The 27758-nt window shown below is 46.1% G+C and overlaps 1 protein-coding gene across 5 annotated transcripts in view; it reads left to right on the top strand.

Moving 5' to 3' along the window:
* thsd7ba (thrombospondin, type I, domain containing 7Ba) overlaps positions 1-27758 on the top strand; it is a 144300-nt gene that overhangs the window by 29926 nt on the left and 86616 nt on the right. For all 5 annotated transcript variants that reach the window (XM_035523605.1, XM_035523603.1, XM_035523604.1 and 2 more), the window contains 2 exons: positions 5265-5439; positions 25212-26073. In XM_035523605.1, coding sequence (XP_035379498.1) covers positions 5286-5439; positions 25212-26073 — 1016 coding nt within the window. In that variant the 5' untranslated portion in view covers positions 5265-5285. The remainder of the gene's footprint in view (positions 1-5264; positions 5440-25211; positions 26074-27758) is intronic.

Raw genomic sequence — 27758 nt, 5'->3', positions numbered from 1 at the left:
ATTATGTGTTTTTCTTCGTTCTGAATGCTTTTATTTTGCAATAACTAGCTGTGTTGAGGCTCAGAAAAGAAAGACCTCCCATCAGGCCCCCCACAGGCCTGTAGCCAATCACACTGGACGTGTTAACCCAGAGTTTCTACAGCTGCAGGTTACTGTGGGATACCGCGGGTTACCGTGGGTTTACTGCGGGTTACCATGGGTTACTGTGAGTTACCGTGGGTTACTGCAGGTTACCGTAGATTACTGCAGTTTACTGCAGGTTACTCTGGGCTTCTGTGAGTTTCTGAGTTTCTGTGGGGTCCCAGTGAAGGGTTTCTTATTTGGAGAGCTGCTCTGCTCACATATTTTAATCAGCAGCTCAAAATTGCTGAGAAATGGTCCAGGCCTGGCTGGCAGCTCTGTGCCGAGTGGATAAGATACTGTACTGGAGACGAGAAAAGGGAGGTGTCTACGCTACAGGGACCAAGAGTCTTCAACTCCTCATCTGTCCTCACAGGGCCTAAGCGTCTCCAATTCCTCATCTGGACCTGCATCCTGCTGAGATGGTTGGGGGGCATAGGACGGACGCTGGTTTGCTCAGACTGCGTCCCTGTGGGCATAAGAGGAGCCTCAGAAGAGTTTTGTGGGAGGAAGCATATAATTAAAAATTAATTATCTAGCACACCTGTTTGTAAATGGGGTTCCCAGGTGCACCGTCCTCCAGTGAGGAGTGTGTGTGTGTGTGTGTGTGTGTGTGGGAGTGGTGTTCTGGTAATCATTATTCAGAATGTTAAGCAGAATTCCTGTTCCAGCTCTGTGAGAGACTGCTGCAACAGGCAAGCATCTCTGCTGAAATGTCAGTGGTGAGGAGAGCGTTGCGTTGCCGTGGCGCGTTGCCGTGGTGTTCTGCTTGCCTCTGGGCTCTGCACTCTGCCATCTAGCCATGCCCGCCAGCCTTGTTCGACCTAGTTATTCTGAAAAAAAGAACCTCAGGACTTTGACACGTCAGATTTCTAGGATAGCTCATACGAGAGACGCAAGACGCACACACACACACACACACACACACACACACAGGAGCGTTAGCATCGGTTTTACTATTCCCCAAACCCTCACTGCCGGGAGCGTGCAAAGACGTTGCAGACTCGATCCGTCATCCCTTGGAGCTCTGGCTGCTGCCGTGAGGTGGGAATCTTTGATAAACTGTATCTTACCTTTAGTGCATCCAGGCTGCAGACATCAGTGAGACGTCAATTTGTTTGTTGTTGCTGTGGGTGTTTGTGTATTTGAGTTTGTATTAATGCAGAATACCTTCAAATCGGTAGGGGTGCTTGTCGCACATGTGTGTGTGTGTGTGTGTGTGATTCTTTTTTTGGTCAAGTCCAGGCATGCTCCTCCTGAGCCTGTATGCTTTCCTGTGGTTCCCACACTAGAGACACTAGAATGCACATTCCCTTCATACACTTCACACTCTGTCCCTTCTGAGTGTGCCACAGTCCACGCTGTGTCCCTTCTGAGTGTGCTACAGTCCGGGCTTTGTCCCTTCTGAATGTGCTACAGTCCAGGCTGTGTCCTTTCTGAGTGTGCTACAGTCCACACTGTGTCCCTTCTGAGTGTGCTACAGTCCGGGCTTTGTCCCTTCTGAATGTGCTACAGTCCAGGCTGTGTCCTTTCTGAGTGTGCTACAGTCCACGCTGTGTCCCTTCTGAGTGTGCTACAGTCCACGCTGTGTCCCTTTTGAGTGTGCTACAGTCCACACTGTGTCCCTTTTGAGTGTGCTACAGTCCACACTGTGTCCCTTTTGAGTGTGCTACGCTCCTCTAAGAAGCAGAGGGATGAGAGACAGGAGCTGCACACCTCTGGGTGTCAAACACAGCATGTGGGCACTAGTGGCATCTCAGATGGGATTCTGTACAGTGATAATTAATCTTCAGAAACAGCTTTGCTTCAGTCATATCTGTCGTAATACCCGTAAAATGTGATCACGTAACGGTCCACTCTGTCATCACACCTGGGCCCTAGGTAACGGGAGTGAGGAGTGTGTTGGACCTGGAGTTTAAGAACTGTGGCTTAAACACCAGCCTGGCTACACAGTCCCCTACACAGCCCTACAGTCCCCACACTGTCTCCTACACAGCCTTACAGTCCCTGCACAGTCCCCTACACAACCCTACAGTCCCCACACTGTCTCTTACACAGCCTTACAGGCCTTACACAGTCCCCTACACAACCCTACAGTCCCCACACTGTCTCCTACACAGCCTTACAGTCCCTACACAGTCCCCTACACAGGCTTACAGTCCTTACACAGTCCCCTACACAACCCTACAGTCCCCACACAGTCCCCTACACAGCCCTACAGTCCCCACACTGTCTCCTACACAGCCTTACAGTCCCTACACAGTCCCCTACACAGTCCCCTACACAGCCTTACAGTCCCTGCACAGTCCCCTACAGTCCCCTACACAATCCTACAGTCCCCACACTGTCTCCTACACAGCCTTACAGTCCCTACACAGTCCCCTACACAGTCCCCTACACAGCCTTACAGTCCCTGCACAGTCCCCTACACAACCCTCAGTCCCCACACTGTCTCCTACACAGCCTTACAGTCCCTACACAGTCCCCTACACAGTCCCCTACACAGCCTTACAGTCCCTGCACAGTCCCCTACACAACCCTCAGTCCCCACACTGTCTCCTACACAGCCTTACAGTCCCTACACAGTCCCCTACAGTCCCCACACTGTCTCCTACACAGCCTTACAGTCCCTACACAGTCCCCTACACAGTCCTCTACACAACCCTACAGTCACCACACAGTCCCCACACAGTCCCCTACACAGTCCTCTACACAACCCTACAGTCCCCACACAGTCTCCTACACAGCCTTACAGTCCCTACACAGTCTCCTACACAGCCCTACAGTTCCCACACAGTTCCCTACACAGCCCTACAGTCCCCACACAGTCTCCTACACAGCCCTACAGTCCCCACACAGTCCCCTACACAGCCCTACTGTCCCCACACAGTCCCCACACAGTCCCCTATACAGTCCCCTACACAGCCCTACAGTCCCCAGACAGTCCCCACACAGCCCTACAGTCCCGCACTGTCTCCTACACAGCCTTACAGTCCCTACACAGTCCCCTACATAGTCCCCTACACAGTCCCCACACAGTCCCCTAAACAGCCCTACAGTCCCCACACAGTCCCCTAAACAGCCCTACAGTCTCCACACAGTCTCCTACACAGTCCTACAGTCCCCACACAGTCCCCTACACAGCCCTACAGTCCCCACACAGTCCCCTACACAGCCCTACAGTCCCCACAGTCTCCTACACAAGTCTACAGTCCCCACACAGTCCCCACTCAGTCCCCTATACAGTCCCCTACACAGCCCTACAGTCCCCACACAGTCTCCTACACAGCCCTACAGTCCCCTACACAGCCCTACAGTCCCCACACAGTCTCCTACACAGCCCTACAGTCCCCTACACAGCCCTACAGTCCCCACACAGTTCCCTACACAGCCCTACAGTCCCCACACAGTCCCCTACACAGACCTACATTCCACACACAGTCCCCTACACAGCCCTACAGTCCCCACACAGTCTCCTACACTAGTCTACAGTCCCCACACAGTCCCCACGCAGTCCCCCCCTATACAGTCCCCTACACAGCCCTACAGTCCCCACACAGTCCCCTACACAGCGCTGGTGTGCTGGGCAACAGACAGACAGTGGAGGCTCGGTGCCTTGTTTGAATCACATTTTAAATGTGAGCAAAGTTTCTAAATGTTGTTTTTTAAATATAAATATATATATCTGACACTTTCTTGGAGAAGCAGCATTATAAGATGGCCCCTTTCTCTCAACTCTTCCTGCCGTCTCCCTTTCAAATCCGATTTCTGAAACACTGCTGAAGCGTTGAGATAAAAATCTAATTTTCCCAAATGAAATCAACCAAAAACCAATTGGGACATTGGGGATTAGGTTTAATCGTTATTCATCCATCAATATAGGAATCTGTGACTCGCTGTCCAGAGAGCTTCATGATGCATTGTGCGCCTCTCGTAAAGAGGAGGGAATCTATCAGAAACGTAATTTAGATAATGCGGCAGTGTACTGGTGTGTGTGAAATTGGCTCTCATCAGAGGTACAGTGATGCTTCTGGCTGCCTGGACCTCCTTCTGGTGAGAGCTCTCCGTGAATAACCCTCGACTGTGTGGGAAAGGCATTTACAATGACTTACTCTCCCATTCCAGCTATCAACCGAGAGGTTTATTATGTGTGAAAGGAATAACTTTGCTACACTCCATTGCTGTTCTTCTATTGGAGGGTGTGTTGATTTTTATCACTCGCAGCGAGATATAAAATATAGGCGCTTGCATGCAAGCGCACACGGGCACACACACGCACACACACACACACACACACACACACACACACACACACACATATATTCAACAACAGCCAATTTTGCAATTTCAACAAGGCACAGTAAAGTGTCCATGGCAGCATGAGTGGGGGTTCAAAGGTTTTGCAGTAACAATACTGAGTTTTGTTTGTGAATCAGATGCTCATTAAGATTTCTACTCAAACACACACACATACACACACACACACACACACACACACACACGCACGCAGTTGCACACACATGCACTCACACATGCACAAGCATTCACGCATGCGTGCACACACATGCGTGGCGCTTTCACACACACGCACACATATGCACACACGCGCACATGCACATATGCACACATGCACGCACATACACACATACGCACGCACACACACACGCATGTGTTCACACATGCATAGGCACTCATGCATGCACACACATGCTCACTCGCACACACATGTGCGGCGCACACATATACACACATACACACACATACGCGCGCACACACACACACACACACACACACACACACACACACACACGATATATCATGAAGGCAGAGGTCAGGGGCAATAAAACCTGTTAATACCATGTTATTTCAAGGTTGGAAGTGCCCCGATCGTCCAGTGAGCTCAGATGTGTTTACCTACTTCTGAAGGAACCGAGAAACATCTCCACATCTTTAGCAGGAGACCCTGAGATCAGGACAATGACCAGCAACTTATAGGCACTGGCATTAAACAAGATGATATGTGCCAATATAAACCATCAGCCTCCTCACCCAAAGTAACACCCAGTCAAACCTTGTGTGGCTGTTCAGTGTGTCTGTGTTTATCTTCCCAGTGTGGGGTAACTGGCTTCTGTCCTCCCCTTTAGGTCTAAGAGGACAGACAGGACATGTGTTGGACTTGGATTCTGGGAGGCAGCTCTGGCAGCCGTGGAGTTCGTGGGTGTGCTGGAGGCTTCCTGCTCATGTCCCTGTGTCTCCTGGTTGTCCAGGTGCGGGCAGACCAGACCTCCACCAAAGACAGACGCTATTCATGGAAAACAGGTAGGCGGGGCTTGCTCCCGACTCCTCCTCCCTGGCCTCTACCCTGTCAGAAGGGGTAAGGGGTCGATGTCTGAAGTCATTCCCATCCCACACTTCTGAGGGAGGGTTTGTGTTTGAGGCCCTTGTGGTCTGGGCCAGGTGGTGTACCTGGGCTCTGCTCTGTCCTGTTATTCTCTGTCTGTAACCTCTGGATAACATGGGAAGAATTACCCCACTCTACCCCATGCCATTCCACCCCACCCCACCCCACTCCACTCCACTACACATCTCCGCAAACCTAAGATACTCACAACAGATGACACCAGAAACATCAACCTCCTCAGATAATGTCAAGATGTGGTGACTGTTGGCCTTGTCCTGTATGCTCTACAGGAGATTATCTGTCTCTGGGCTTCTCCACAGAGAATGTAATCACACGTAATGATGTATACAGTAATCCGAGCCCAGTCCTCAAAGCAAGGGGTAAATAATTACTTCCTGGGATGCCTGGGTGCAGATTTATGGGTCTGGCTGCAGTCGTCAGATGTAAGATAGCTTTTTGCAGGTTTTGCTCCAGTTTTGCAGAACAGTGAAATCTGATTTGGGTCTTTAATCTCTCAGGCTTCTGCCAGGAAAGATGGCGCTTGTTTCCTCCCTGAAATGATTTATTTCCAGGGCTATTCTCTGCGCAGCTTCTTGAGTAAAGCTTGAAAAGTGAAAATATTAAAATTAACAATTTTTTTTTGTGAACTTTTTCACAAACATTCACTTTTAGGCAGGAATTTCTGTTTGCTGTTTGCTGTTTACACTCAGCACTGATTCAAACTGCCACCTTACTTTAATAGTTTTTGATAAGAGAAATCACCTTTAGCTTTTAATTCACCTGCATTGACTGCCCTCTTCAGAGTCAGTCTTCTCTTCAGACCGAAGGTGTTTCTGTTTTGTGACAAGTGTGTTTCCTTTTGTGCACAGAAGGCCATTTTAATCCTGTCCCTCTGCTCACCTTTCTGGACTCTGAACACACACACACACACACACACACATTACCCATGCCTCCATAATCTCTCTTTGAAGATCAGACTAATCTCTCAACGAATACTAAATTCTTGGGATTATCACAAGATTGAAATCAGTAGATATGACAGGATGCGAATGAGGCATGCCTGGTTATGAATTATTAATCATCTCCGCATAGACCCTCACATCTCACACGTGGCACATGCCTGCAGCGTCATAGCAACGTTTGTGCTAAGCATTGTGGGTACAGTGGAGACCAGTGCTGTGTACAGAGGAACAGAGCAGGTACTGAGAGATGGGAGTTCAGTTTAGCGGAGATGAAGGGAGAGGGAATGGATCTCTGTGGCGCTGGAATCCTGCTCTTCCGAGCATGTCTGTAGGAATCTGAACACACAGGACACATTTATACTGAGGGATCATTTCATACTTAAGGAGTTATTACATCTGGCTTGGCTGATGGTTGTGACTGTCAGCTGTGAGCTGGTTTTTTACAGGAGGCTTTTTGGCACCTTTGTCAGCTCTGTCCTTCTGTTATAACGTCTCCAAGTTTTCTTGTGATGCGTTCGCGCAGCACGCCATGCAGGAGTCAGCCTGAACGCACCGCGCACTTCCGAGACTGAGAGGTGTAACATTTTGCACTTCCCCAGGCTGTGTGTGTGTGAGTGTGTGTGTGCGTGTGTGTGTGCGCGTGTGTGTGTGTGTGAGTGTATGTGTGTATGTGTTTGTGTGTCTGTGTGTGTGCGTGTGCACATGTGCGTGTGTGTCCCAGCCGACCATGTTTACAGTTAACGCTTGGACGCGCTGTCACGCTCCCAGCTGGAGTGTCCAGACTGCCGCAGAATTGGCATCTTAGTGAAATCATGTGTGCTTTGGGCCTGAGCTCCTCCATGATCTGGGTGCTGGGCTGGATTGTTTAGCTCTTCAAACAAAGCGCCCTCATCTGAGGCCAAGGAGCAGCACCTTCTGGCCTGCTGGCCCTCAGAAGCATGAGAGCTAAAGAGGAGCAGAGCTCCACCCTCCAGCCTGCTGGAGCACCTCCGCCATGCTAACCGCCTGGTGTGTTATCAGCCGGTTTTGGTTTTAAAGTGCATTTCACCACAAAGTCACAATGTATTTCTTTAAAGGTCAAGTAAGAAAGAAATCCTGACCGCAGTAGAGTTTAAAGGCACTGTAGGTACCAGGAAATCAAAATGCCAAACAGCATTTTAAAAAATTACATTTTGAATATTAAAACTCATTCATAGTACTTCACATGATGTATTCCACTCGGAATGATGACCTTAGCAACTAGCAGAGCCAGCCTGTGCACACCTGGCTTTAACTCTGTCTCTTTCTGTTCGGTGCATCTGAAATGTGTAGTGTAGACATTGTGTTGCACACTGGCTCTCTCAGTCACCTGTAATTCCCTCAAAGGAGACCCGCAATCCTCTCGGCACAGTAAGCTGGAATTTTCCGGGATCTCCTGGTTTCCTTGGGCCGATGTCCTCTCTGAATGCCATAGTGTGGGATAACAGCAGTGACCTCTGGTGCGTCCAGTAACAAACGATATTCTAGCCTGGATCTGTCCGGTATCAGATAACTCATCCCTAATCGCTCAACCCCGGACACTGCCAGCATCGCCTTTCTGACTCATCACCACCATTTGTTTTCATTTCTAATGTGGGTCTTGCAGTGGCTGGTACGTCAATATGCATTTATTGTTTATGCAGACCGACTGTCCAGGTGCACTCTGATAGATGCATTACTCTTGTTGTATTTTTGCGTAAAATAACCTGGCACCTGCCACTCACTATGATTGAGCCATAATGCACACTTGTACAGTTCCCTAATTGCCATCATTCCACAATAGCATTTCAAACCTCAACATCGTATATATTTCGCACCTGATCCCTTTTAAAAGTTGGTGCTTAAAAACCCATAGAACCTTTCAGCTTTTCGGTTTATGTAAAGCCTGAGTGTATTAATGCTTATTCCTACAAGAGGGAAATGTTTTTCCTGTGGACCTTTTCCTTCTAACGCAGCTCCACATGTTGGTTAGATATCTGTCTGAAGCAGAATTGAGGAACTGCTGTGCTGTGCTGGGTCTGAGTGATGCCCTGTTTGATAAGACGCCGTTCGCAGCTGCAGAAAGAGAAATGATTGCATTACGGTGGCCGTATGTGGTCTCAGCGGTACGCAGAGCTCTGAGCTGGTGTGCTGCCCCTTCAGCTGAACCAGTCCCCACGCAGGGAGCCATCACACCGCAGTTTCACACACATCTCATGCCACGCCTTCATAAAGACATTCTAGGTATTAGAATCAGTCACAGGGATTTAATTGGATTTCATATGAATGCTGTATGAAACATGATTCATAAATATAACCAAATGTTGCCAAACCTGCTCTGGGTTTTTTTGATTTGGCAGCAGCTGAATGTGTGTTGGACACCCAAACCCTTTTAATCTTTCATTATGTACATTCACCATATCCTCTGCAATTCAGTTTAACGTTAGTTTTCAGATGGTCTTCAGCTGGTCTTCAGCTAGTCTTCAGCTGGTCTTCAGCTAGTCTTCAGCTAGTCTTCAGGACTATGTCCAGCATGTAGAGAGATGCTGTAGGACTATCTTTAGTAACCTGGTAAGAGGTCTAATCTTCAGAAACGGATTACTCCGGCTGGCATTCTGTTGCCAGTGGTAGATAATAATGATGAAGCATTAGTATCTGTGCTTGAGCAGAACTGTTGGAGGCTTTTTATAGATGTTAGCATTTTTGTTCAGCTCTGAGTTTGTCATTAGTGGAATGTCTCATCTTTTTCTCACAGAGGGTCCAGATGGGGGGGGGGGGGGGTGTTTTGAATGGTTCTGGGCCTCTTTTTTTACAGACCTGTTTTTACAGAGAAATTGCCCTTGAGCCACAAGTAAATTGGTCCAAATTAAGCCTGTGTACAGCAAATCAGAACATTTTATTTTTAAAAGAGAAGATATTTATTGATCATGTTCACTTCTAAAAAAAACATGAATCATAAAACTGTGATAATTTACAGCAGAAAAAAAAGATAACTGGTCTGGAGAAAGAATCACAGTCAAAGAAAATCACAGTGTGTGTGTGGGAAGGAGCAAAGTACGTCTAATTGCCGCAGATTACACACATGTTGTGCTGAAAGCTTTCTCAGATCACGCTGAAACCCGATTCCACTCGGCACGCTGGGAAAAAGCTCCTTTGTGTTTGGCTTTCAGACATCCTCTACCTATACTGACATTTAACCGCTTCATCCCAACAAACAGGCTGGTATTTTCCTGTTTTGAAATGGAATAAGCTATGTGGAGGCATTAGCCTCCACCCCCACCTGCATTGCCTTCATCCATACACTAGGGGGCCTCCTGGAGTATCTTCCTTTATATCCAAATTGAAGGCATTTCAGTGCTGTTCAGTCGCAGGAACTCATCAAAGCGACACAATTATCGAGTCCCAGCATTCACCTCTACTGCAGGGCCGCTGGTCACCTCTTAGCGACTGGCTGTGTGGTTTTAAGGGGGATAGTTGAATGGTGAGCAGCTAAAGAAGGAACAGTCTGCAATTGCTTGATTTGCATTGAGAAGTCCATGGGCATTCTCTGCTGGACTGAAAACTAGAGTCACGACAGGAAGCCAAACACGAGAACTTCAAAACAAGAACATCAGAGAGAAAGCAAATGTTTCTATGTAGACAGAAATCAATAAAGGTTTTATTTTTAATAGTGAAGCATTCAGACTTTCTTACCATAGAATTGCATAGTTTAGACCTTCTTTAACTTAAAAGAGAGAAAGAGAGAGAGAAAGAGAAACACAGGAAGACACCGTATGTGACTGTGAAGACTGGAACTCTTCAGATCATACATTCCTTTTGGGTTTTTTTACAGTTCTAAAAGCTTATTAAAGATGGGAACACATATGCCCCACTATCTGAATCATTTCTGAGGCAAACTAACAGTGTTTCTACCACATTCAAAACAGATGATGCCAGTTGTAGGACCACTGTTCACCCAAACCAGAGCAAGAAACCGGAATGTTCTTGATCGCTCTGTGGATCTCAGGTTCTGAATGTTCTCACTCTCTATGGATCTCAAGTTCTGAATGTTTTCACTCTTTATGGATCTCAGGTTCTGAATGTTCTCACTCTCTATGGATCTCAAGTTCTGAATGTTTTCACTCTTTATGGATCTCAGGTTCTGAATGTTCTCACTCTCTATGGATCTCAGGTTCTGAATGTTCTCATTCTCTGCAGATCTCAGGTTCTGAATGTTCTCACTCTCTGTGGATCTCAGGTTCTGAATATTCTCACTCTCTGCAGATCTCAGGTTCTGAATGTTCTCACTCTCTGCAGATCTCAGGTTCTGAATGTCTGTCATACATTATCCTCCATGAGCAGGTGGATTCACATGATTGATGGACAGAAAGAAAAAAAAAACACATGATGAAATTCTTTCACAAAGTCCTCCTGTACCCTCAAAAAATGTAAAAATCCAAATGTGACCACAGGTCAAGTAACGGTCTTCAATGTGTGTGCTTTTATCTTAAATCAAACACAGCCTTGAAACAGTCTGAAGGCACCACTGGTAAATGCTCATTGATCCTGAGAGATTTCCGCACCTGTTGTTTGCTGTGCCTTCTCTCCCAGGGCTCTGACTGATCCAGGCCCGTCATCAGAGCCGAAGGATGGCCTCTCCGTGCCCAGCTTGCTGGGATTTCCCAGCAGCTCCATGTCCCAGGGGAGATCCTGTCAGTGCGATTCTGGATTTCAGAGATTCACTCAGAGTTTCAGAGTCTTAGAAGTTATTTCCAGATAGAGAAGGATTCTTTGCCAACAACATGCAAAGTTCTGCAGTTCCTTTGGCGACTTTTGGATTTCAAACTTAACCAAGCTGATGTGTAAAGATGAGTGAGACAAGTCCAGCTCGTTTAAGATGTTTTTATAAGTGTTCATGGGTGGTCGAATCAATTAGTTTCAGTAACTAACTAGAAATCAGACAGTTTGAGCAGACCAACATGCATACAACCTCATTGCAGATCAGATGCCAGAGATCAAAAGCTGGAAATCGGATTTTGGAGATCAGATGCTGGAGATCAGCTGTTGGGGATCAGATGCTGGAGATCAGTAGAAGTTGATAGTGTCATGCTGCATTCCTAAAGATTCCCATAGGTGCAGAAGGACCCTGTTCCTGTTGTCTTGCTCTGAGCTTCATGACCTTCTCCATGTTGATAATTACCTACTCAGTTGGTTCTGGCCTGTTAGAGACAGAATGCACCAGCCCTAATATGTGTCCCTCTGCTGATGGACTACATGTCCTGCACATGACAGGACATTGCACACTACGCTACAGGATGTGACACTCCTTTGATCTCAGCTGGAGTTACAGTGTCTACTGTGCATGAAAAGTGGGCTGTCTGGAAAATGCAAAGTTCAAAGTAATCATTATATAATATGTTGATATAACATTATAATATGTTGTAATGGTTATATGTTTACATGTATTATTATTATTATTATTATTTACATTTATATAGTGCCTTTCTCATACTCAAAAATGCTTTACAGACATGTATGTATATATATATATATATATATATATATATATATATATATATATATATATCAAAGTGAATTATTGGAGAAGTGTGGTTCTTTCATGACTGGTTCCTGGGCCTGGACACATGGACACATGGACACATGGATACACTGCGCTGGGTTACAGAAGAAAAACGCCTCAGTACAGGTGGGGGTGGGGGTGGGGTGGGGTGGTTGGGGGGCTTTTGCAGAGATGTGGCCAAGATGATTAACACAGACTTCTGATGCAGTCACTGCTGGTCCCCTACAGATCCCACGTCATTCTCAGAGGAGAGGACACAGCCAGACAGGAGGAGGTGAGGAGGCACTGCTAAGTAGGGAACAGATATGTCAGATGTGTCAGAAACACACCACCTTCCATCCTGCGCTCATTTACAACTTGACGAACATGCTTGAAGGTGTCTATGTGTCACTGAAAATTGCTCTCTTAGCAAAGTAATGCAGCGGAATTGGTCCCCCGGTGATTAAACGTGGCTCCTCCCCCCACGTGGGCCTGGATAGCCAATCTTTGGGTTCTGTATGGTAATTAGCCTGCTATGTTACAGGCCCCAGGGGTCACCCCAGGCATCCCCTGCAAACCCTGCAACTCCACACTGTCTGGCCCGACGGGTGGGGGGGTGGTTCCCTATACACCATCTACTTCATTAGAAACCTTTATTTATCCACAACACCTCATGTACACGTGTTTGAAATGAATAACTACAGCCCTTCCATTACCATGTTAAATCTAATTTAACTATCTACCAGTGTTACATGAATGTTCAGTTCAATATATACATATATATTCAACATTGTAGTGAAGTACACAGAGTTTCCAGAGATACATTTCAGAGGTCAGAGGTCCTTCATCAGCTGTGCAGGCAAAGAACTTTACTTCTAAAGTTCTAGTGAAGGAACCTGTTTATATTCGAAAATTTAGATGTTTCAATTCTACTAGCATTCACTCACATAATGCCTACTTCTATGTCACTCACCAACGCCACTGTCTCCTAGACACACCACGTACCCGTGCCACTCTGGTCCGATACGCATGTCTTGATCAGTGGAGTCTGATACTGTTAATATTTCCTGCTGACAGCGAACTGTCTGATTATCTGTCTGATTCACTAGGTTCAGTCTCAGTGCATTAAACGTGACTCTTATAAGTGTGAGCCAGGACAGGCCACCACTAGTAGGTTATTTATCAGCTGAAGAGACTCGTTCAACATTCTCAGAAACAAGGGCTTTTCAAAAGAAACAAAAAACCATATTTGCATTTCCTGGTGGATTGGACTTGGGCAGTGGTTTTAGAGAGCAGGAAATGTTAAAGGCCTGGCCCTCTCCCTTACATCTTTATCACAGATCTCTGAGGTATTTCACAAAAAGATCCTCTGCCCTCAAAGCAGAAAACCAGATCCAAGAAAAAAAACAGGTCTGGATTAAATATTCCAGCAGCATTAGCAGCAGACTGTGAGAGAAGCGTCTTTTGTTTTACAAACAGGCGGCTTTATTATGCCGCTCGTTTAAGGGCTCTGGTGAGAACGCACTTTCCCCACGGAAAGAACCAGAAAGGCGAAATAACTGACATTCAAGATTGCATCTCATGGATCTTAGAGGGAGACAGAGAAAGGGAGTGAGAGAGAGCAAGTGTAAGATGAGCAAAGTGTGAGGGAGGAGTGAGATCACTAGTGTAATGCTAAACAGACAAACACCCAGAGGAGACAGCACACACTCCGGCATGGTTTTGCCCTGGGGCCATTTCAGGGCTTTTCCCAAACAAAGGGGACTGATTTGGTGTTTTGCATTCAGAGGTCTTTTGCACACACATTTGAAATGCCAATAACAATTGTTGTAAAGTGATGGTGTAATCTGATCCATCTGTCAGCAATGTTAGAAGGGAATACTGAGTACTAAGTTCTGGTTTTGATTTTCTGGCAGTATTTACCAGTTATGATGTTTACCTGTGCTAGTGTTCAGCTGTGCTAGTGTTCAGCTGAACTGGTGTTTACCTATGCTAGTGTTCGGCTGTGCTGGTGTTTAAAACTACTGGTGTTTTAGCTGAACTGCTGGTTACCTGTGCTAGTGTTCAGCTGAACTGGTGTTTATCTGTGCTAGTGTTCATAGGAACTGGTGTTTACCTGTGTTACTGTTCATCTGAACTGGTGTTTATCTGTGCTAGTGTTTAGACAAATAATCTAGTAAAATAATCTATTTTGTAGTAATAGCCTATATGTTTACACGAAATAGAGAACTACCTTTGATGACTTCGTAATGTACTGGTTGCTCTCTAATGGTTTCTCTCTCAGATTCTTCTTCTTTTTCATCTTTTCTCTCTCTCTCTTTCTCCTTTGGTTTGTTCTGAGGGCTCTGTCCTCTCAGACTCTCTCATTAGCTCCCAGTTCCACCAGCTGCCTGGGTTGATGTACTTTCATGTGTTTTCCCAGTCTTCCTGCAGCACTGGGCCTCTGGGTCTCGCTGGGACCAGCTTAGCCACATGTGTAGGAGATGTGAAGGAGGTCAGATGATGCCATCCAAGATCTCTGGTTCCTCTGGATCAGTGGAACATGTGTCTGACATCACACAGCGTGCGATTTGGACTCCTGTGATGTGATAATTGTACACTTCTTAGTTAATGTGGGACTTGAAAACGCTGATAAGCATTCACCATGTGGCATGTGAGGTCAAGTTGGGTTACTTGTCTACATCAGTGGAGGTCTCATACGTCCACTGGAACATAAAGTCCTTGAGTGTCCCCAGTGTCTGACTGCAAATGAGCCCTACATCCATTTGAACTGACTGCTGGAATCCCAGAAGAGCAATGGATAAGTGAATAAGATGGTAGATTTTCTGGAATTACCCTGCTAATTAGCATTACACAACGCAATCTGAGTATCTTGAAATACCTGCCACATTACGATGGTGTTTAAATACTCACAGTCCGTTCTGCCGTTCACCAGATGTAATCTTTAAGGATGTGTGATTCTCTAAAAACTGCTTTGTGATTCTTGTTAAGCTCTCAGTCCTCAAACTAAGTGAACGGTTGCAGACTGAATGAAAGCAGCTCCGATTGTGGCGGGTGATTTGGTGTTCTGCACCCGCCTTCTGAGTATGTGAGGGCAGAAAATGTTTCCTCTTAATCACCCTGATGACCCTAAAGCGCCGTCATAATTGGTTCCATTACCACTGACATGCACAAATTACTCTGTCACTCTCCCCTTGTTAGAGATCAGCAGTGATCTCACACGTCCCTTTTCAAAGGTGCTCCTGACCGTGGCTGTCCAGCAGCAGAGAGAATGTTGAGATCCAGCAAGCATTTTGGATTCCTTGATAACACGCACACACGCACGGATACACATACCCACACACGCACATGCACGGATACACATACACACACACGCACACGCAGACACACACACACACAAAGTGACAGACTCTCCAGCCCCTGATATACTCCAGTTCCCTCTCTCCTGTTTAGTCATGGGTAAAAATGACTGTGCCATGCAGACTTAAACTGCCATAGAAAATTACAATTTCAGCATCTAAAATGATGAAATGGAACCACTAGGCAGCTTCTCCTCAACAGCTCTTTGTTATCAGAACTCTGACACATGGGAATCAATAAACGATACTGTGAAGTGTTTTAGGGGGATTTAGAAGTTCAGTTGCTCAGTTGTTCCTGCATACTTTATGCTCAGTTGCTTTTGTCTTTTATCTCTCTCTCTCTCTCTCTCTCTCTCTCTCTCTCTCTCATTGGTTATACCTAAGAGACAGAGGACAGAACATCTGTTGTTTTTTTGCAGGGTGTGTGTGTGGTGTGTGTCCCTTGCCATGCATCTAATAATACTGTGGCATGTCTTCTTTAGAGCCAGATGAAGGTGAGACTCCTCTCTGACTCCACATTCAGCTCCCAGCGCCTCCAATAAGTCACCCACAGAAGGGCAGCAGTGAAAAGAGGGCTTCTTAATATTATCTCTCTTCCTTTGTCTCTGTCCTCTCTGTGATCCGTCTTTTTTATTTGTTTTCTTGATTGGACTTTATTCTCCTTTTCTCTGTCTTATTCTCTGTTTTCCCCCCCCCCCACCTTTTAATAGATCTGGTAGATAAAAGTCGAGTCCAGTGTCATCTCCACTGGGCCTCAAAGAGGAGTCACAGCAGGGTTGATTATCGCGTCGTCTTCTGCAGCAGGAGTGTGTATCGGCAGGTCTGCCTGGTGTTTATCTGTGGTGCTTAACCCGGCAGCCCTGGCTCTGCTTTTACCATCCTGCGGGTTTCATGTGTGTGTGTAGACCTGTCTCTGGGATTCTTCCTGCAAGATCTGGCCACATTGCACTTGGGCTCTGGCTGGAACAAAATCAGGGTCACTACAAATGCCCAGAGCTTTGGCACTGTTGTCATAGTTACCTTTCTGGTGTCCAACAAAACTTAATGCCCACTTTGTAAAACAGTTTACACCTCATGTGCCCAAGACTTTGTGTCTATAACTAAAGGCCTATTTGGACGGGCTTGGAAGGTTGCCAGTTCAATCCCCACCACTGCAAATGATGTAAATGTAAATAGTTCCATCCAAATCCACCATGTTTGTCATTTTTACAGACTGCAAGTTCCCACATCACTATAGATTCCAGCAGTTTTTGCCCACAATAAAATTACTGGTAAAAATAACCCCAGGTTATTCTAACCTCATGCAAGTTGCCATGTCAGTAAATATCCCAACACATCCAGCACAGGAGGAGTTTTAATGCTTCTCCTCAAACATGGAAGTGCTCGAGGAAACATTTCCTGGCGTTGTATATGCCGACGTTTACTCGTCCAAGGTCCTATCAGAGGAACATCCTTGACACCTTTAGCTAAATTCTGCCACATGTATGCAACCTGCTAATGTTAAAAAATGTTATTGTTACCATGAACATTTTGCACAGAAGATGTGTAGGATTAAACAGTGACTGAGGAACAGACCAAATCCAAGTTTCGAGGTTCATAACAGCCCCAGACAGATTAAGGGTTATTGATATTTCATTCTGTAATAACATTTTGTAGCTGCGACTGTTACACATGGATTTCTTTGTGTGTGACTGCATCTTGTAAATCTAGTAGCCATGTCCACCTCTACAATCTATATGAGATTTCTTGTCCCATGCGAATTGGTTATAAACATTACAGAAGTCCTGTGGCTGACACATATTCCACATATGTCTGGAAATCTAAACCTTTCCAAACAGGGTGTACAGCTCCTCTTTCATGTAACGTTATTTTCTCTCTCTCTTTCACTTTTTCCTGCATTTATCTACAAACTCTCTCCCCCTTCCTCTGTTCCTGCCTCTGCGTTTCTCTCTGTCTCTCTGGCTTTCTCCTCGACTCTTTTTCAAAATTATTATTTTGTCAAAAGCTTTGGTACATGTCTTCTCAGTGTACATAATTTCTGTCCCAAAGATAATCTGGTAGCTGTCAAAAGAACGGGTCTGATCTGAAGCTGTAAGAGGAGTTGGTCTGAATATCTCTCTCCCTCTCTCTCTCTCTCTCTCTCTCTCTCTCTCTCTCTCTGTCTCTCTCTGTTTCTCTCTCTCTCGGAGTGTCCTGTTTTTTATTCTTCCATACCATTTGGTGTTCAGCCCTCTGCTCGATGCCTGCCGTCTGCCTGTACAGGCGAGAGGCCTAAAAGAATCCAGCACCACTGTACAATTAGCCCTCACTTCTCTACATTTTCACATCAAGAGTCTTTTGCACTACTGAAGACATGCAGTTACACCTGGAGAAGTGAGCTTGACTGAGCCTGTCAGCATCACCAGCTGGACTCTCTCTCTCTCTTTCTCTGTCTCTGTCTCTCTCTCTCTCTCTCTCTCTCTCTGAAATAATGTCTCTGAATGTGTTCTGCGTGCTGGATACTTGCTTATTCATTCTCTGTGGTTTGCGCTGTAGGCTGATAAATGGTAAATGAAATGCATACCTTAATAAACTGAGATTAGCATCTGGACCAAAGGGACTGGGGGTAGAATTCATTTAAACTTGCTCTCTTGTTTGGAGCATCCGGGATTGCACAGAAGAAGTCTGAGGTTCATATTCACCAATTAAACTTGTTTAGGGGTTTTGTTTTATTGTGTGGGAGTTACCCTAAGCAGAATATTGACAGGAGGTGGAACTACTCTGACTGGAGAACACCAAGCACTGCAGCGTTAAGATGAAACTGGGTAGCACCTCAGCCAGTACAGCGAGGCTGTGGGCATGCGGAGGCAGGAGACATCAGAAATTGAGAGCTTTGTTTACTAAACATGTGATTCAGCGATAGCTTGTGTGAAACCTAAACATGTGTCACTTCAGTGTAAAGGAACCTGCATTTCAAGACAAATACACACAATCTGTATTTCTTAACCGAACACTTGCGTAGTCATGACAACGAAATACAATAACTCTGTTCTCTGTAGAGGAAACCTGATTGCAATTATTTTAGATTTTTATTGATTTTCTGCTGATTTTAGAATCAAAATTCTAAATAAATTTTTTTCAATGTGTGGACAGTTTCATTAGACACAGTTGCTTGATAGCTGAAATCTAAGGGTACCTCATTGAATTAGAGTGGAATTCTTAAGCTTGATCACGAGCTAACAAATAAAACTGGCAGGATTTGCTTTTCATTTGCATAAAGTTATATTATTGGACCATTGTGGGGTGTGCAGTGCCTGGTTGCATGTCCTCTGGAAAGGGCTGAATACTAAAAGATCCCTTGTATGGCATTCCAGGTGCACTATAAACTTATGCTGGGTTGGTGGGTGTTGTACTGGGTGGGTGTTGGGTTGGCGGGTGTTGTACTGGGTGATGGTTGGGTTGGCGAGTGTAGTACTGTGTGGGTGTTGGGTTAGTGGGTGTTGTACTGGGTGAGTGTTGGGTTGGTGGGAGGGCATTTTACTGGGTGAGTGTTGGCTTGGGTGGGTGGGTGTTGTACTGTGGGGGTGTTGTACTGGGTGAGTGTTGGGTTGGCGGGTGTTGTACTGGGTGAGTGTTGGGTTGGCGAGTGTTGTACTGGGTGGGTGTTGGGTTGGCGGGTGTTGTACTGGGTGAGTGTTGGGTTGGTGGGTGTTGCACTGGGTGGGTGTTGGGTTGTGGGAGGGCATTGTACTGGGTGAGTGTTGGCTTGGGTGGGTGGGTGTTGTACTGTGGGGGTGTTGTACTGGGTGAGTGTTGGGTTGGCGGGTGTTGTACTGGGTGAGTGTTGGGTTGGTGGGTGTTGCACTGGGTGGGTGTTGGGTTGTGGGAGGGCATTGTACTGGGTGAGTGTTGGCTTGGGTGGGTGGGTGTTGTACTGTGGGGGTGTTGTACTGGGTAAGTGTTGGGTTGGTGGGTGGGTGCTGTGCTGGGTGGGCAGGGTTTACAGAGCTGTACTCTGTGAAGAGTCGATACCAGACACCAGCTGTCACTCAAGACAGAAGTGGCTGACTTTAAAATCTCAGTTAAATCTGCATCTGCTCTGACCCCCTGTTCTGTCTCCCACTCTTGGAGACACTGGTGACTACACAAAAGAGAAAAAGAGAAGAGAAGAGTTAAGTGTGGCATGGGGAAATTGTCTTGCTCCGTCACACAGACAAGTGCTGGAAGTGTTTGTTGCCAATTCAAGCGGCTGAAAGAACCACAGTTCCCCCGTCTTCCACAGGGGGAAGAGATTCTAGCACAGCTGACTACACTCAATTATTTACCAATCAGACATCACTCATCAATCCCCGCCCAAATGCAGACAGACACCTGTGAGTTAATTAGCTGATGTATGGCAAAGAAAAGACGAATGGAGTTACAGAGGATTATGATGAGTTCCTTTTCATATGAATTCAGTAATTATCTTGCCATGCAGAATAATCTAAATATAACATGATCTTGCATGAAGGTTATAAATAATGTACCAGCACACAGTCAGCATGCAAGAGTGCATTTAAAAGCCTTACTAGAAATGAAATATTGATGAGAATTAAATTGGTACAGTTTTTTCTATTAAATGAAATATGAACACCTCATCCATAAGTTATCGTGGATAACTTCAGAGAAATGGTAGAGTGTGCAAAAGGAGAGTGAATGTTTCTGGGCCAAAGAAATCCAACTCATATACTCAACTCAATAGCTAGCTCAAATACTCGAACCTATTCCTCAAATCTAACTGATATCTAACTGATCTACTCAACTTAACAGCTAGCTCAAATACTCGACCATTTGCCACAAATCCAATTTATATACTCAACCCAACAGCCAGCTCAAATGGTTGAACATATACCTCAAATCCAACTCATATACTCAACTCAACAGCCAGCTCAAATAAACATATGCCTCAAATCCAGCTCATATACTCAACTCAACAGCCAGCTCAAATACTTGAACATATGCCTGTATCTCAGAAGACATTAGGCTGAACTAACACTGCAGCACTAGAACAACCCTGCTGTTGGGTGGAAAATGCAGCTGCTGTTTCTCTGCTGCCTAATTACAATAACAAATGAGTGTGCTCCCTTTTGTTGGCAATCTCCACTGGACCAGATAAAACTGCCTGCACAGGAACGTCACCTGGACTAAAGGAGTTCCACCTGTGTTTAACGAGCAGCTATACTATTTCCATTACTCAGCAGACACCCTTCTCCAGAGCCATGGACACATTTATCAGTAAGAGGACACACATGCTTGCTGGGATCTGAACCTGTGACCTTGGTGCTGGTGCCCTCCTACCTGCTCAGGTGAACCACTATCTTCAGGTTCAGGAATGGCCTACCTCCAGCCCACTGGGTCAAGCTCACCAGTGTCTACTGAACGCAGGGCTTGGATGGATCAACTGTGGGACATCAGAGTTGGAACCAGCAGAAAATGTAATGTTCTGGAGTCCGTCAGAAGACCGGGGCCTCAGACTCCAGGGTGGGACAGCCATGGCACAAACCAGTGTTATACTGGCTTCAGTCAGATCTGACTAGCCTTTATAATTAACCAATCAGCTGAGATTAATCAGGTCAGACCAGAACATGTGAATGAGGACCCTGTCCTAATGAGGACAGGCTCATGTATACAAACAGACACTCATGAATAGATGTATATTATCAGACTGCTATGAATAGACTCATATATTATCAGAATTATTGACTCATATGAATAAACTCATGAATACCTCCATTTGTGTAGAACCAATCAGTGAATCCCTACATCATTGAGCCACTGTTATGTTCCAGTCATGTTCATGTGGAAACACACACGGAATGTTTACTGACTACACTCAGAACCGTTCATCCCTGCAGTGGAAAAGAGGCTTAACGCTAACTCTTATTATGCTGTTATTGGCGCAGAGGTCATGCTGTGAAAATACTGTCCCTGGACACTGTTTAGTCCTAGTGACCTTCTGTTGGGACAATTGAAAGACATTCAGAATCAAGCATTCTTGTAAATAACCTACCCTCTAGATCAGAGCGATTGTTTATTATATAATGACCCATTCACAGTTGAAACTGGCTTATATAAACAACCCAGAATTAGGCCAGGGAATAGACCAGTAAGGACTGGCTATCAATGTTATTAGTCAACTGTACTTTACAACCTATTTGTGACTAACAGAAAAACACCAGTCTCCAAGAGCAAATGAAAAACTCTTGGTGAAGATTTCAGAGGGAAATGGTCTTCTCATTTGCCTGTGGGATGTTCTAATAACTGTACGTGGCAGGATGTTTACAGTCATTTCAACTCATCTAGAGGACAAATATCTTCTAGCGGATCCCCGTGTGCGGTTCCTTGGTGGACCACAGCCTGTGGTTCTATAAGCATCTGACAGTGTAAGCGATATCCAAGGGTACGGCTTCATTAGGGAGCTGGCGGCGTGCTGTACACGGAGAGCAGCGAATCACCAAACAGCAACACTCAACAGCCACTCCAGAAACCTGCCACAAGTCAAAAGCTTTTTATAACGCTAATGGTCTGTAGAATCCATCCAACCGCCAGCCGATACGGCAGCCTGTGGGCCAAGCTGCTGTGATTTATGAACAAGCCTCAGTCCACTGTCGTGTTTGGAGCCTAAAACACTCCGCACACACAGGGCGAGATTCCCCTTCTGAAAGACTGCTAGTAAAGGTCTAAAGGATAAAGATCACTACTTTTAAAGCAGTGGTGTATTAGCCTCAGGTGTGATGTCTGTTTGTGTGTGTGTGTGTGTGTGAATCACGGGAACTGGATGTGAAGTGCCAACTCTGATCCTATACTGTAGCTGAGCCAGAACCTGAGTTCTCTGAGCATGTGTCTGGGGTGTGGTCTTCACCAGAGCAGCTCTCACACTTGCACACCCTGGCCATAGCCTTTGATCAGGCTAGCTGAGTGCTCATGTTAAGTCTGACCTGTCCTGATTCTGTGCTTATGTCTTTAGTAGGTTGTGCTTTCTGTGTTGTTTTGGATTTTGCCTGAATTGGACATCGGAAATTCAATCGACTTCCTTGTAGCTGGGGGGGTTGGTATGTTTGTGTGTGTCTTTGTGCATGTGAATGTGTGTTCAAGCGTGTGTGTTTGTGTTTGTGCAAGTGTAAGCAAATTTCTGTGTGTATGTGCAAGTGTGAGCATGTGTGGGTTTGCACGTGCGTGCATATACACGTGCTTCTGCATATGTATGTACATGCAAGCGTGTGTGTGTTACTTGGACTCCATGCTTGTGGTTGGGTGGTACATGATTGAGTCTCTCTGTGACATTTGCAAATGGTTAACCTTCAGTCATGCAGTGTGACATCCACACAGAGTGCATGGCCTGTCCCAGGAGAGCTAGCGAGAGAAAGAGAGAGAGAGAGTGTACAGTCCATCCCAGGAGAGAGAGTATGTGGGCCATCCAAGGAGTTGACTGTGGACCAGACCTACAGTACCTGTGTGTTTTACCCGTTTGACACACTACAACCCGTGTGTGTCCATGAAGACGTGCCACTCCCACAGTGATGACCCATTCATCAGAGTAGCAAAGGACCAAACACAGAGTGTGGGAAAAACAGCAGAAAAAGACTCTAATGTTGTGCTCCACTGAGCTATGAAACTGTTCAGCAGGGCTTGGGGTTGAGCTGTGAGCTACTCTGGCAGGGTTGGCTCTGTTTGCGTGCATCAGCACAAAGTGACTATTCTGCATGTGTGCTTTGATCACACATTCATGCAAATGAGACTTTTTAATCAATTTTCAATTCAATGAGCTTTAATTACATCAGTTTCTAAAAATGACTGTTACTAGTGTTGCATTATTATGAGTTGACTGGTTCTTTGGTTATGATTCTGTAACAACCTACAAATAAAGGCTAAATAAAGTATGCTATGTGTTAAACACCACCACTGTTAGGGTCAGAAAACCTTAATAATTATATGTAATAATACAGTGTAATTAGTGTTTAGGCATTTACATTATGCAATTCTTTTTAGAAAGATGAGCTTTCTGAAAACACCACACCAGTCATTGTACTGGGACCACCTCAAAAGTTCTCTGGGAATGCAGATTTGCATAATGGTGTGGGTAGATCAAAACTTAAAGCGCAAGAGTTCACAGACCCAAGTTTGAACTACGTGTGGTGTTCTACAGTATTTCTTCATCTTGACTCTTTAACATTCTAAGATCTTTTGAAGTAAGCCAGTATTTTGCTGATAAAACTTGTTTTAGGCTTGAAGTACTGGACTGAGGTTTGTTAGTAGCAACCTTTTAGAAGGGGAATCTTGCCCTGTGTGTGCGGAGTGTTTTAGGCTCGAAACACAATGGTGGACTGAGGCTTATTCATAAATCATGGCAGCTTGGCCCACAGGCTACCGTATCGGCTGGCGGTTGGATGGATTCTACAGACCATTAGCGTTATAAAAAGCTTTTGACTTGTGGCAGGTTTCTGGAGTGGCTGTTGAGTGTTGCTGTTTGGTGATTCGCTGCTCTCCGTGTACAGCACGCCGCCAGCTCCCTAATGAAGCCGTACCCTTGGATATCGCTTACACTGTCAGATGCTTATAGAACCACAGGCTGTGGTCCACCAAGGAACCGCACACGGGGATCCGCTAGAAGATATTTGTCCTCTAGATGAGTTGAAATGACTGTAAACATCCTGCCACGTAGTTATTAGAACATCCCACAGGCAAATGAGAAGACCATTTCCCTCTGAAATCTTCACCAAGAATTTTTCATTTGCTCTTGGAGACTGGTGTTTTTCTGTGTTAGTCAGTCATGGGATGTGCAGTGTATGTGGTAGCAAGTAGGCTACATACGAAATCATCTCAGTGTCTGTCTTTATAAAGATGGTGGAGTGTTTCACATTGCAGAGCACCGTAGTGCAGACTGTTAACCTCCCGGCGGCTACACCTCTGTGTCAAGAGGACGAGATTTCATTCTTTAATTGCCTTCATTTTTAAAAATCTAAAAATCCCAGCATGAATTGCTTTGAAAAGCCCAAGGTACATTAGAGCCTGCTGGTTGTAGCTACACACATGAGCAGAAAGCAAACACAAGGTGCGACTGGAGTGTGAAGGGGATTTGAGCTTCCTGAAGAAAGGCTTTGCGAGCTGAACCAGAGGAACAGCGTCTTTATTCATATTTCACTGAGTCACTGAACATTAGATCAGTTCAGTTTAATCTGAATAGTGATTTTTTTTTTTGCAGTAGATACTGCAACAGAGCAGTTTGATGGAAAAACTGGGGAGGAACCCCTAATGAGGGCAGGCAGGCTGACGGGGGATGTCAGAACTCTGAGATGGTTTAAGGCAGTGTGCATGGGAGGAGTCAAGACTCCCCCACACCCCGCCCAAGTCTACCCTCTCCAGTCCCTGACCTACGTAGGAACTGAGCTACAGAATATGGTCACAGCAGAACACAGTCACCACGGAACATGGTCACAGTGGAACACAGTCACAGTGTCACAGCAGAACACAGTCGTTGTTTTTCAATTATTAGGCTGTGGTTGTCTATAGATGTAGCTGCATTACTGGGCTTATTAAAATTAAAAGTCTCATCAGTACAGATATTCACTACAGTTTCATTACAAACCTTTGAGCAATGCAAAAAACTATGTAAGGAGTTCATTTTCATTGTATTAATCAGCATAACAAACAAACTGCTTGTTTATTACTTGTGTAAGTGCTAATCAATCTAGAACAGATTTATTTTAAAACTGCCTTTCTCCATTCACTATTTCCATAACAAACTTTAATATAATTTGTTCTTTAAAAAAAGCTCTGTCATTATTTCTGTCTGTCTTGTGTCTGTGTGTGTACAGGTCAGTGGGGCAGGTGTGTGGGAGAGGAATGTGGGTCTGGAGGAGCTCAGAGCCGGACAGTACGGTGCGTTCACGCAGAGGGCTGGACCACTCACCACTCCAACTGTCGGCACACGGACAAGCCCGAGAGTCAGAGACCCTGCTTCAAAGTGTGCGAGTGGCACCAGGACCTGTTCGAGTGGGAGGTGTCAGAGTGGGGGGCGTGCGTGCTAGCCGTCCCGCCCACCAGCGAGGGGCAGCAACGAGCCACAGAGTGCGTCACCGCCCAGCACGGCCTCCAGAGGCGGCGGGCTCGCTGCGTGCGCGCAGCCAATGGCACGAGCGTTACGGAGCGCATCTGCGAGTTCTTCTCACTGCGTCCAGCCCTGGAGCAAGCCTGCCTGATCCCCTGCCCCCTGGACTGTGTCGTCTCCGTCTTCTCGCCTTGGTCCGCCTGCAGCCGGACCTGCGGGGCTGGCCGCCAGCACCGCACACGACACGTGCTGGCCGCGCCCATGTACGGCGGTGCCGACTGCCCGGGCCTGACCCAGACGCAGTCGTGCAGGCAGCTGCCGCCGTGCCCATCGGGCGAGGGCGAGCACGGCTACAGCCTGAAGGTGGCGCCATGGAGCGAGTGCAGGCGTCCCCAGCACAAGGACCTCCTGTGGCTGGGTGGGAGGACCACACTGGACTTTGGCGTTGGAGACACAAAGAGGAACACAGTAAAGAGACATGACCAGAGCGCCCAGCACCATCTCCAGCTCCACCTCCACCACTCACACCACCCACACCTACCCCCCTCCAAGGTGTGGGAGGTGGAGATCGGCTACCGGACACGGCAGGTCCGCTGCATGTCCAGTGATGGGAAGAACGCCATCCTGAGGTAAGCAGCCTCCAAAATGCTGTCCCCTCGCCAAACTCCTTCCCTCTACCCTCTTCCTTTTCCTGCCAAGACGCCCTCCCCTGCTGATCTCATACTTGCGCTAGTCAGGCGTTTTCACGGTTGGAGAGACTACAACGCAGGCAGCTCCGTGTCCCCCTTTTAAAGGCTTAAACCCCGACTGTGCTAAAGGACAGAAGGGCGGTGACCCCGCTGAAATGGAAGCTCAGAGCATTGGGATTTTTTTCCCGCCGCCTCTAAACAGGATGGTCCCGCATTAACCTTCATGACACCAGTGCGTGGTGCGAGGCGCTTAGAGAGACAGGCGGAGCTGTGGGCCAGAACGTTTCCCCCAAGCAGTTAGCGGGAGGCAGGACGGCATAACAATTGCTGCCCGGCTCTGTACCACTGTAGGCTGGTCTGGATGCTACACCTGTGTGGTTTGGACACACTGAGACTGCTTTTACTGGATCTGGCTTCATGAACTGTGACATTATCATTGGGCATGAAATAACTTGCACCTGCTTGAGATTTAAAATGCTTCATACTGTTTGGTTGGCTTGTCGGTTTTGACCGAGTTCAATCTCTAAATGTGGAACATGGCTTTCAAAGTAAGCTCTCCACTGTCCTGTGTTTTTGTGCCGGTGTACACATCACCTAGACGTGGCTCTTGTTTAGATCTGCCTCTTTCCGTCTCTCACTGTCAGATTCTTTTGCTAATTAAGGACAAATGCAGATGGAGAAGAGTGAACATCAGTTCTCAGATGGTTTCTCCATCAGCTGTCAGTTCATCTACAGTGTCCAGTGCTCACATCCTTTCATGCTTTTCCGCTTTGTTTCCTGTGTGCAGTAGTAGTCAGGTATCCTAGCCATACGCCTGACCCTTAGCTGACATATGAAGGGCTAGGGTATGGAGCATCAGTGTGTGCTGTGAGATACACATGGGCATATACACACAGATGACATAGTCAACATGTATCATGACATGTACAGCACGTGCAGCTCTGGTCAAGTCTGTGTTGCAAACAGCTTTTGTTACAGGAGATTTGAACTTCTGATCACAGACAGAATTCATCGTTTTTCTGTATGCAGAATAATAAACGATTATTCAGCTTCATAAATCAAAGGTTCTTCCTGGGATTTAGCTTCCATCTTTAGCTTGCCAATTAGCTCGGACCAACAGACAGAATCAGTTTGTACAATCAAACATGAAATCCCAGAGGGCTTTGCTTTTTTGCTCTCTGCTCCCCTGAGCAAATTTCATCCTCACTGTTTGTTTCATGTTGATACAAGGTTGGCATTTTCCATCAAAACTAGTGAAATTTGGAGCGTATCAGCAAACTGGAAATGCGTTCCGTGCAGAAAGACTTTTGACAGGGTGTCGGCAGAACCCGAAGAGTACTGGGAACATTAAAATAATCCATGAGGAAATGGATCATTCACATCCTATTATAGATTCATTTATGAGTCATAAGTGCAAGCTGAATGAAAAGCAGTGGTTTGAATATGTATCTTCCCACCCGACCTGAACCTGTGCTGTCCGCTTATAGTCCAATCACCAAATCAAATGAAGCAGAAATGACCATATGTGTTAGGATATGCATGCGGAATTCCACTGTAGGAATGTTCTGGACAGACGTATATGTGTTGTGCCGTATTTTGTGTTTGTTGTCCATGGGCTTTCTGGG

This window comes from Electrophorus electricus, chromosome 2 (genome assembly GCF_013358815.1).
Source record: "Electrophorus electricus isolate fEleEle1 chromosome 2, fEleEle1.pri, whole genome shotgun sequence".
Classification (NCBI taxonomy): Eukaryota; Metazoa; Chordata; class Actinopteri; order Gymnotiformes; family Gymnotidae; genus Electrophorus; species Electrophorus electricus.
Note: the sequence above shows the minus strand (reverse complement) of the source record. Positions and strands in the feature narration are given on the sequence as shown.